Source organism: Lissotriton helveticus, chromosome 10 (assembly GCF_964261635.1).
Source record: "Lissotriton helveticus chromosome 10, aLisHel1.1, whole genome shotgun sequence".
NCBI classification, from domain to species: Eukaryota; Metazoa; Chordata; class Amphibia; order Caudata; family Salamandridae; genus Lissotriton; species Lissotriton helveticus.
The window spans coordinates 165,664,663-165,676,866 of NC_136071.1; the positions used below are offsets into that span (position 1 = coordinate 165,664,663).

At 46.0% G+C, this 12,204-nt stretch overlaps 1 protein-coding gene across 2 annotated transcripts in view; it reads left to right on the top strand.

Annotated features, from left to right (window-relative positions):
• The window catches only part of SDK1 (sidekick cell adhesion molecule 1), a 2,171,476-nt gene that overhangs the window by 1,842,058 nt on the left and 317,214 nt on the right, over positions 1–12,204 (top strand). For both annotated transcript variants that reach the window (XM_078665001.1, XM_078665002.1), the window contains exon 27: positions 4,851–5,040. In XM_078665001.1, the coding sequence (XP_078521127.1) occupies positions 4,851–5,040 (190 nt within the window). The remainder of the gene's footprint in view (positions 1–4,850; positions 5,041–12,204) is intronic.

A 12,204-nucleotide genomic window follows, 5' to 3' on the forward strand; every position in this document is an offset into this window, starting at 1 on the left:
ACATACACACATACACACATGCATACATACACACATACATACATACTGAGGAGTTATGAATCGTGGACTAAGCCAAGGAAATGGTCAGCACAGCCCTGCATAACATTGCATTAGTAAAAAGAAGCAATGTTAATCCATCAGTTTTGCCTATGTCATGAATAAAGAGCTGTTTTCATCAATCATCGTCTGGGAGAAGGAAAGAGCTCCCTGACAGATGACACAGGAGTGGATAGGATGTGGTGCATCAGCCAGAGCTGTTGACTCGAGAGCTGGGAATCCCGGTTCGAGTCTCGGCGGCGCCAGCGCAACATCCTGTGAATCTTTGCAAATCACTTACGGCCACATGCATCAAACGATTTTGGAGTCGCAAACGGTGCGAATCGAAAAATTCGGCCGTTTGCGATTCCAAAATCTCTCTTTGGTATGCATGAACCATTTTTTTAAAAACCGCAATTTTTTGCATTTCCTAAAAATGCGATTGCATTTAAGGAATCGCATTTGTGCGATTCCTTAAATGCAATGCATGAATGTTTTAAAAAATGCGAATTTGAAAATAGGAGGTGCCAATTAACACGAGGTTGACCCTCATGTTAATGTGCGAAATCTTTCAAAAATGCTCAAAAAAGCATTTTTGAAAGTGTCATGTTACACACACATATGTCCTTTGGACATGTGTGTGTGAAACTTGAACTTAAAAAAACATTTCAAGTGTGCAGGGGGGGGGTCCTTTGGACCCCCCTCATCACCCTTGAAATGCATCAACAACTTGTAATTCGCAAAATAAAATTCGCAAAAAGGCATTGGTTCCTATGGGCCTCTAGGCCCATAGGAATCGATGTAATGCCATTGCTTAATTGCGATTCGCAATTAAGGAATCGCAAATACCGAAAATTAAGAAATCCTAAAAACTTTTAGGATTTCTTGATGCATAGGATTTTGCAATTCCTAAATTGCGATTCCTTAATTTTCGCAATTTAGGAATTGCAAAATCCTACAATGATGCATGTGGCCGTTAATCTCTCTGGGTGATAAATTGTTATATAAATATGCTGAAAGAGTAAAAGGCAAAACGTTTATAAAATATAGGTCCACCAAAGCGGTCTTTCCAATGACATTATCACTTAATTTACTGGCTCTTCCTCCTCAGTCTGCAAGTTGTCCTAGCACTTGGTTCCCTACAAATTCATTAAAACATAACATTAAATATTTAATCGCTTAAAAAACAGTGTTCTTGTACAGGGTAGTGCAATTTTTACCCATAGATAACAATCTTCAATAAATATGACACCCAAACACTTACATCTAGCAAAAGTACATAATTATTTGTCTCATGAAATAAAAATAATGACATGGACGCTTAGGTATGGATGTTTAATGCAAGCATTTATCAAATCCATCTTATAAAGGAATGCATGATGTAAATCTTTCTGGATGCCAATAACACAAATAATTAAAAACTTCTCAAGCAACTCAACAAATAAATCATCCATCTATTCTTGGGGAAACCCATAATGCAAACCTTCAATGTGATTTAATGTTGCTGCTGGCAGGATATAAGCCTCCTGGATAGGTGAGGTCGCCCATTCTGCTTGTCACCTTACCAACAACACCAATAGAGGTACTTGCAAAGTGTACCCTTCAGCGCCGTGCCATACTCTTAATCCTTTGTCTTGCCGGTCGGGTCATACAAGGTCCTCCTCGTTGCATCCCTTTTATAGTGGCTACCATTTACATATTATTGGCCACGACATTCGTTCCAGTCTCAGGTTCGTGTTACTAAGGGCTGTGATCAAGAAGGCAACATTGGATTATGCACATACAACACATTCTAGATATATGTAACAACACAACTACAAGTCTTGAGTCTTGTTTTTGTGAAACCTTTGGTTATCCTCCTCAAAGAAAACTTTGGACTAAGGAATCTCAACATGTTCCACTTTGTTTTCTGTCTTATATCTTACTTTCCATGGATTGTTTTCAGGATGACCACTGTCTTTTTAGTTGAGCCTTCCCAATTAATTCGATCCAAGTGGATATCTCCCTCCCACCCCAAACTTACCAGCAGTGTAGACAATGAGAAACTATATCTAGAGACCATTACAATGTTGTGCAGATGAGGGGTAGTGTTCTGTGGTCCGGATAAGCAGTACTGCTTACACACCCACGTTTATTATAGAACACATGCACAATGACAACGTTGCATTGACTTTTTGTGGCATTAATGTAGTTTCCTTAGAATCAATCAATCAATCGAAAGACATTTGTACAGCTAGGCGACACTGATCAAATCGAAAATAGTGCGGGTAAGGGGGTTAGCCGTTATCAAATAGAAAGGTTTTCAATTCTTTCTTGAAAGTCGAGACAGAGGCAGAAGAAATAGACTTTTTAAGGTTCTTCATTCTATCCCATTAAACTGCTCAATGCAGATGTCATTAATTGAGTTGGTCAGGAGCACCTCACACCTTACCCCCCCTGCCCTTTCACACCCCTTAGGAACTGCATACCTATGTTTTTGCCAGTAATTGATTTGGTGACATTCCTCATTAGAAAATAAATTTCCATGATTGATGGAGATCCAAGAAGCTATAAGTATGCCTCTCGTAGCTTGGATGTGAAGTACCATCCTCCAACCAGAGGTCTAGCTTTTGAGTGGGCGGAAAGTGTGGCTCCAAAACGCTATGTGCTCCTTAGAATGTTAAAACGTAATTCCACAAAGGAGCTTGATATTTATCTTGCTATTGTCAAAAGGCCCACTCAGTTCTTCCATTCCACTACTATTAGAAGGAGGTTCAAGCATGGCATTATTACCCAGGACTCGCTTTATGGAAAGGGCCTGTGGTATGGTCAAGGCAGGTCACGGTGGCACCTTGTGGAAGCGACATATTTGAGTGTTAGGGTCACCGTAAAACTAGCATGCAATATGGAATATGCAGCGTATATGCTGTGAGAATCAGGGAGCCTGAGGTGTGAATTTTTAAACTATAAAAGTATATTCTTTAACACATGTTAGATTGTTTCATTTTAGCACATTTATTATATCACTGCACTGAGTGTCCTTTATATGAACTGATCGTGAACAACTGTCCCTTCCGCCCTGACGACTATTAGTTACTAGTGAATTTTTGTTTATGTCCTATTTAAGAAGGTTCCTGTTGTAATAGTGGAGCAACTTTGTGATTTATTAAACCACAGACAGCAAGTTTCTTTTACAGTGCGTTTCCTGAACTGAATTAATTTAAGGTGCACTCAGATGAGATGAATATGGAAAATTAGGGACGGAGAAGAAAAGTAGTTGCCCAGGTTTACAATGTTTGGTCATGTTGGGAAGCTGGGATTGAAACCTCGTAGTCTGTGTCAGGGCCCCACAAAAGCTTTTGAATGGCCTGCTCTTTCCCCTCGACATCTCATTTGGAATATCACCCAAACCTTGTTTGAAATAGAACTACTCTTTAGATTCAATTGTTTGAGAGAGGAATGCAATTATTGTTCTTTTACAAAAAAAACATACACCAGACCAGTGATGATTAATCTAATTAGCATTATTAATTTGGTTAATATATAAATCATTAAAATGCTATGCCTTCTCTGTGCCAATGGGCTGTTGCTTTTCTTAAACGATATATCTTGCAGTGGAATGCTTTATGAAGCAAAACAATAAATTATGTTTTCTTTAATAAACTCTGCAAATGCGCCTTTGTGTCTTTTTTCAGTATGATCTAAAAGCTGTAATACGTGTCCAGGTGCCTGTGATTATCCTGTCATTTTGATCTTGATGAGCTGTATACAAAATGATTAGTGGTACTGTCCCAGAATGTGAGTTAATTAAAATGTAGTTCGTAATTTTGCCTGGATTACCTGGGGCCCTATTACGTAAAGGGTGCACCTTCAAACAAGTGCGCTGTGCACAAACGGGAGAAGTGCGCCCTATTAGCATGGACTTCCTTTGGGGGTAGTCAGGGGTCGCAGCTGTGACCTCTGGCTTGCTCCCTGCTTCTCCTGGCACTTCCTTTGCTACTCTGGCCTCAGAGAAGGCAAACGTGTTGCCTATTAGGTTGAATGCGCTGCCTTCAGGACAGCTGCAAACGTGTGCTTCCCTGGGGGCTGCGCATTCTAGTGAAATATGGAGCTTCAAAGCAGCTCCGTATTTCACTGGGCGACTGCACCCGCCTGCAAGAGGATGTCTGGGGGTCTTTAGGACCTCCCCCGCACACCCCACCGCTCTAGGTTGCTGCCAACAGGGGGTGCGCCTCCTGACAGCTCCTTTACATTCATGCACGGGCACAGAGTTAACCCCTTCGATGCTTGTGACGGAACCATTCCGTCATCAGTCATGGTTGAGCTGTGCTGATGACGGAACGGTTCCGTCACGACCGCACCCTGTTCTGGAATGTCCAGCACAGGGGGAGAATCGGTGCCGCACGGAAGCGGTTAAATAGATTCCCTCATTTGCATGGGTCCACCCCCCCCCCCCCCCCATGAAAATGAGGGAACACCCTCTTGAGATAGTGCTGACTCAATACGTGCGCCGCACTATCTGTATTACAGAAGGGGAAGTACAAGCATCTGTTGCCCCTTCTGTAATACCAAAGTGCCCCTGGGGCACACAGAATAGTCATGAACACCCATTGAGCCCCTGGGGCACATCTGTAATATGGGCCCTGTGGTCAATGGCTGCAGGTTCCAGCCTGTGTATACTACAAAGAACTCTTGGTAGTCATTGTCGTATTTGTCGGCCGTGCGGTAAGAGCTTGGTATTTGTAATTCCTACAAACTGCTTAAAAATATGTCTTGCCTTTTTTTCTGCATCTGCCATTGTGTTAATAATGCTCCCTTCTGTGGTCTGTGCACAGGTGCTGTACAAAGAGAAAGGGGTAGAGCTGGAAACTGACAGCCACGTGGTGCGCGGCAACCAAACCCTATCAGTCCTTCTGACGAACCTGCGGAAGTATGTGATTTATGAGATCCAAGTACTGGCCTACACAAGGATCGGCGACGGTGTTCCCAGCTCCCCTCCAATCATGGAGAGAACCAAGGATGACGGTAGGTCTGTCTGAGCACAATAGCAGGAGATTGCCCCCTGTAATAATCACTTTATTGCATTGCAGCTGCCCTACTCCACACTCCGATCACATAACCCAAAACAATGCATTCCTCCTTTGGGCGTCTTCATAGTCCCTACTGGCGGGAGCCGCAAGGCAGCCATGTTGACTACAAGCTGATTCGGTGAAGCTATTGGAGGAAATGGCGCATCAACGCCCCTGCACAGGCAGCCTTGGTGCGAAGCCTGTCTCCATTTCTATGTACTGCTCCCTTCCCAAATCAAATCAAATATAACTTTATTTCGATTCCACAAAGAAATCATAAAAGTATACATCAATATAAAAAATACAAGCTACAATAAAAACCACGGTACATATTTACATGATACTGATTTCCATAAACATTCACTACCGATTTCTAATAACTAGAGTTGATCTAATAGGGGTAGGAGAGTTGATGGTTGATAGTATCCCTTCCTAACAGATATTTGCGTGGGGCTGTTGATCTTGGTGAGGGGATAGGTGGGGTACTCGGGTAAAAATCATAAAGATCCCAAACGGAAATGGAGCCATCATTTTCATGGGGCTGGGAGGATCTTAAGTAGGGGACTGTGTGCCTGTCCCTAAATTTAACTAGAACTAGGTCCCCGGGAATTTCTTTAGATGATGACCCTAGCCAGCCCACCCTTCTAACGCTCAGGATGCCACCGTTTTTATTGGGTGGGAGGGGTCTATTTTTTGATAGCCAAAACAGGACTTTGTGAAATAGGTCCTGATGGCTTTCAGGTTTCCCGTGGATGGGTGCAGGTACTCCTGCAAGAACAAGCACAAAGGGGGCGGCTTCTGGAGGCAAATCTATACAAGCTGCTCTGTTAGGTTCTGCTCTAGTAGCAGAAGAATTAGATAACACTGGTTTACGAGGAATTTTGGTGGCAATTGGAGATTTTCTCTTAGGAGGTCGTCGATCGGTTTGGACATTTTTTGTGGCATTGATTACAGATGTATGGGCGGTTTTAGTAACGGTATTAGATAAGCAGTTGTGGAATTGACTTACAGTTGGGACAGTTTTTATAGTGGGAGGCACTTTGGGGACAGTAGGGAAAGTGGAACAGTTAGGTATAACAATCTTTGCAGGTGGGAAAGAATTGGCTTTAATAATAGTCTCTAGGCTTGTCAACCTATCCCCTAAGATGTTGATTTGGTCAAGCAAGGGTGATAATACAGATCTTAACATCAATTCGAAGTGGGGCAATAGTTGTAGATGGGGGGATGCTACTTCGTCCTCCAAAGTTCCAGTGTGCACCTTGGATGAGATAGGATTAATGGCGAGCGATGAGGAATCAGTACAGAGTTTTTGTATTTTAGCTTCTGTTTCGTGATCATTAGCCCCGTCGTGCTTCCTTTTCGCACATTGGCCCTGTGTGTGTCCAATAACTTGGCTGATATCCTCCTTGGGTGATAGGGGTGGATCGCAGGGTTTGTCTGCGCGAGGGTCGATAGTAGAGCCTTTTACGGGGGAAGGGGCTATAACTGGAATAAAATTAGTCCCGCACAAAGCATTTAATTCCTCCCAATAAGACACTTTTTCTGAACTGACAGAGGTTTGTGGGAGGGTTTGAATTGGATCTAGGAGTTGACGACAATCATCAGAATCTGTATCACTGATAGTGATAAGGGTCATATGGCTCTGAGTGAACGTGTCCAATTCCTGGCCCGGGCGTCCTTTTTGAAAGAAGATTGGATAGGCCCCCTTTGATGTCATGATTTATGTAATGTGGCTATGATGATAAAACAAAATGTCCTTAAGTCTTCTACAAACGAGAATAGGCACTGTACCTTCTTTAGCAGGAATGCCAAGGGGTCTGGCCCGTCCCCGTCCTCCTCGTGCCGCTGAGGGCCACAGAGGACCCGCCCTTTGCCCGGGCGCCGACCCGCGCGCGATCCCGCTCCCCCGGGGCTCGCGCTGGCCTTAAGCGCACCTCCGGGGGCGGGACAGGATGCGCGCCTTCCTAGGCGCAAGCGGTGCTGGGAAATGTAGTTCCCGATCTGCCGCCTCGCCGCGATGGTCGGGAAGCGGCAGGCAGCAGGGAGGCAGAGAGTCCGGTGGCAGCAAGCAAGCAGCGCTCGGGCTGCGTTAATCCTGGAACCCAAGTGGTGACCTCCCCAGGTCAGTGGTAATGGCGAGTCCCCCGCTCCCCCGGGGCTCGCGCTGGCCTTATGCGCACTTCCGGGGGCGGGACAGGATGCGCGCCTTCCTAGGCGCAAACGGTGCTGGGAAATGTAGTTCCCGATCTGCTGCCTCGCCGCGATGGTCGGGAAGCGGCAGGCAGCAGGGAGGCAGAGAGTCCGGTGGCAGCAAGCAAGCAGCGCTCGGGCTGCGTTAATCCTGGAACCCAGGTTGTGACCTCCCCAGGTCAGTGGTAATGGCGAGTCCCCCGCTCCCCTGGGGCTCGCGCTGGCCTTAAGCGCACCTCCGGGGGCGGGACAGGATGCGCGCCTTCCTAGGCACAAGCGGTGCTGGGAAATGTAGTTCCCGATCTGCCGCCTCGCCGCGATGGTCGGGAAGCGGCAGGCAGCAAGGAGGCAGAGAGTCCGGTGGCAGCAAGCAAGCAGCGCTCGGGCTGCGTTAATCCTGGAACCCAGGTGGTGACCTCCCCAGGTCAGTGGTAATGGCGAGTCCCCCGCTCCCCCGGGGCTCGCGCTGGCCTTAAGCGCACCTCCGGGGGGCGGGACAGGATGCGCGCCTTCCTAGGCGCAAGTGGTGCTGGGAAATGTAGTTTCCGATCTGCCGCCTCGCCGCGATGGTCGGGAAGCGGCAGGCAGCAGGGAGGCAGAGAGTCCGGTGGCAGCAAGCAAGCAGCGCTCGGGCTGCGTTAATCCTGGAACCCAGGTGGTGACCTCCCCAGGTCAGTGGTAATGGCGAGTCCAAGTACTGGCCTACACAAGGATCGGCGACGGTGTTCCCAGCTCCCCTCCAATCATGGAGAGAACCAAGGATGACGGTGGGTCTGTCTGAGCACAATAGCAGGAGATTGCCCCCTGTAATAATCACTTTATTGCATTGCAGCTGCCCTACTCCACACTCCGATCACATAACCCAAAACAATGCATTCCTCCTTTGGGCGTCTTCATAGTCTCTACTGGCGGGAGCCGCAAGGCAGCCATGTTGACTTCAAGCTGATTCGGTGAAGCTATTGGAGGAAATGGCGCATCAACGCCCCTGCACAGGCAGCCTTGGTGCGAAGCCTGTCTCCATTTCTATGTACTGCTCCCTTCCCAATTTTGTCTACTGTTCCCTTCCAGCAGACCAACTCTAAGTTGAACCCTCTTTACTGTCGATGTAACTTTTTTTAGAGTGGTAAATGGTGGCTTGAGAAAAAGAAAAAGCACTATGCCTAACGACTAGGGTGACTAGAATTGAAAAGCCAAAAACCGGGACATTTCACTAAAATAGAAGGATTACAATTTTACTTCAAGCAAGTGCACAGAATGACAGCGCTTCTCTCAGCAGAGAATTGCAGAACAGGAAGTAAGAACATACATAAAATGCTATTTTTAAATCCAGTAGCATGCCTGTTAATTAAATTGCTTTCTTGAAACAACTGCTAACTAACCCTGTTTTGTAAAACATAAAAAAGCACCTCCCGTCGTTTTCAGTCAACCCTCTCTAAAAACCCAGACATGAGCTAAATTTCCTGAAATCTGCCGGAATAGCTGAGAGGGGGAACCCGGGACAGTCCTGGCAAATCAGGGACGCCTGGTCACCCTATTAATGACCTCACAACTGACCGGTGCACATCTACAGATGAAAATAAACCCATTGATACTAGTCTACAGCAGCCATGCCCAATGCAAAGGAAGGAAGGGTGGGTCAAACAAGTTAAATGGATTTCCTGGCACTGTCCTTAAGACTGAATTATAAAAAGTACCCAGCATAAAATAATTAATATACAGTACGCGACATGCACACTGCAATGCATCTACTGTTAATTTCTAGGATAAGAGGGTGAAATCAATACAATTCCAGTCTGAGCCCCATGCACCACGGACTGAAATACATTCCCCACTCTTCGTCGTACAGCTCAGAGCTTCTTGTGAGCCTTCTCTTTTGTCCCATTATTTCCTTTTAGTTTACTCTTTCTGATTTAGAAGTGTGTAATTATTTGCTTTGAAGCTCAGTGTTGTGTAACGCTCTGTTGTTGCACGAGTTTTTGTTGAGTCGTCACCCTTGTGTGGTTTGGACTTGCCTGAGTTTTCCAATGCAACAGATTGCCCCTGACACCTGTGCATAAGATTAATGGCCATATGCATGAACACATTTTCCCATAGACACAGAATGGGCAAATTCCTTTGATGCATCTGGCTCATAGAGGTTATCACAAACACAAAAAATCAACTATTAAGTGCAAAAAATGACCCAGGAACGTGCTGCTTGTGTACTGTGTGAGACAGGTGGTTCTCACATGTGTTGTGGCACTTGATGGCGATTTTAGATTACCAACCTGGATGACTATGGTCTTGGCAATCGATTTGTACCTCTGGACATCAGCACTCTTCGTATCTAGTATCACCGGTAACTATAACGTGAGGGTTCGATATGCATAGGCCAGTACAGAACAGATACTAGGCCTTACTGGACATCGCCAGTGCACCTTTTACCCCCTTGGCTGTGGGGCTGTTTCCCCCACTGTGCTTAGGGTCCCCGTGCTTATGTCGAGGTCAGCTCGTCATGAGCCACGGTGCTCGTGTGCTCATGACGAGCTGAGCTCGTCATGACCACACCCGTTTTCATAGAACGCTCGCACAGCAGGGGAATTAGCCCAGTGTGCGAGCGTTCCAACGGTCATCATGAGCACACGAGCACCGTGGCTCATGACGAGCTGACCTCGTCATGAGCATAGGAGGGCTTAAAACCTGCCTACTTCACTTGTGTTACCGTAGTCCACATCCAGGGTGGGCCTTCCCTGGTCCCCATAGACAGGGCTGGTTGTTGCTGTAAATAAAACGCCTAGTCCAAAAACCTCAGAAATCTTTTTGAGGTTTATAGATTGGTCCCAGAAGTTGCTAATACCTTCTGTTATTTACTTGAGTTAAAATAATAATGTACCAATTTTACTTTTCTATATGTCTTTACAATGACAGAAATGGCATTTGTGCGTTATTTACTGCCGTCCATTTATTTATTTTATTTATTTGAAGAGTTTTATATAGCGCTGGCTAGACCCGGAGGTATCAGAGGCACCTTACATGGTAACGTTAAAAAAAAAAAAAACTGAGTTACATAATTACACCAGTTACTAGAGCATAGCATAACACATAAACACGTCCATGGAGCATAGAAGGTAGTGGGGGAGAATCAGGGGCCTGGAAAGTAGATCAGGTCTGGCAGACCGGCAATGGAAGTTAGTACTTCAGGGGACACCAATAAAGTCAGGGTTAAAGAGTCAACAAAGCGGTTGGGGTCAAGTAAACACAAACATCCAGTGCCGGACTCACTGCGTCGGATCACCTTGGATATGGAGCGGATCCGAGGGAGGGGGCGAAAAGGGTGCATGATTATCTAGCTCCTGTCCCCCCCCCTCTGCCTCCCCCCCCATGACTCAAGTGACCCAAGGAGTAACTTGGGTACTTGTTTATTTATTTATTTATTTTAAACGTTTTATATAGCGCTGGCTAGACCCGGAGGTATCAGAGCGCTTTACATGAACATCAGATCATAGTTACAGGCTACATCGTTACAAAGGTTACACAGTTCTTAGAGCATGGCAACATAGTTACTTGTAAGGTTGAGATAAACAATAAGCACACATACGTAAGGGGAAAAGAAGGCAAGGTGAGAGATTCAGGGGGGTGGATTAGGGGAAGGAGACAGATAATGAAGGTGGGAAAGAGGAGGGGAGGGGAGGGTGGGAGACACAGCATGGGGAGAAGAGGGGAAGGGTAACGGGGACACAAACCGGTAGACGAGTCAAGGCAACGTCCAAAGTCCAGTAAGCTTTGATCCCAGGGGAAGTCTATTGCGAGAGGCTCCCTTTACGCAGTGGACTCTCTCAGAGGTCTCATTGACTCCAAGGCCTACATACTGGATCCTTCACCAAAAAGGGGTGAGGGAGTGCTTTGGCAAGGGGTGCCATACCATACCTCAAGTGTGAGCGGCTCCCTTGGCGCAGTGGACTCACTCAGCGGGTTCGCTGAGACTCCAGAGTATAGATATTGGATCTTTCCCCAACAAGGGGAGAAGGAGTGCTTAGTCAAAGGGCACAAAGGACAGATGGTAGGCAGAGTAGCAGGCAAGGGGAGGGATTCAGGGGAGAGAGGATAGGAGCTAGGGAAGAGACAATAAGGAGAGACGAAAAGAAGTCTGCCTAAAGACCGACTGGGTAGGGGACGACCAAGGAGGGAATCCAAGGCCCATCTCCCCTATAGCTAAACCAAGTAGCTCCATCGGGCATCAGACAAAATAGTTCAGTCTCAAAACATTGAGAGAGGAGGGAGGGAGAGACATAAGTAGAGGGAGGATGCGGTTGGAGACGATAGGAGAGACGACAGGAAGTGCAACAATGTGCTTTAACTTTAGTGTCCCCTCGACGCCGTGATAAACACCACCACCGTCTTCAGACACAAGGCTCCAAGAAAAGGCCTCTCACTGCACTGTCCTCTTCATGATCTTTTATTAGGAAATGTGAAAAAACACACAATCTACTTTGGTGAAAAATGTTCGATGTTCTCATCAGCACCCGGACAGCTGCACTTACAAAAAAACACTAAAAACTGCCTTTCTAACCACAGCAACATTTATTTTAACTGCAGGCACCCGCTAAGCGCTTCAAAAGAAGATTAGTGACACATAATCCTGGTATTACATAGAATATTGTACACCCATCTTGTACATTGTAAATATGTCTTAAGTCACCTTGGACTGTTGTGCCCGCCTAGAGCTCTCAGCCTGCAGCCTTATGCTTCATATGGCAGAGAGGTTCTTTAAGGCTTATACAGTCTATATAATCTACATTTGGAGATACATTATTCTGTGTATTATTTAGCAAGATTTAGAAGATTATCTCTCTGCCTTGCTTTCATTTTATAATCATGTCTATTATCCTCCCCCCAGGGGTGAGTTTTTTAATGTCCCAGATGAGAGGATGTTCTACATGGAACACATTAT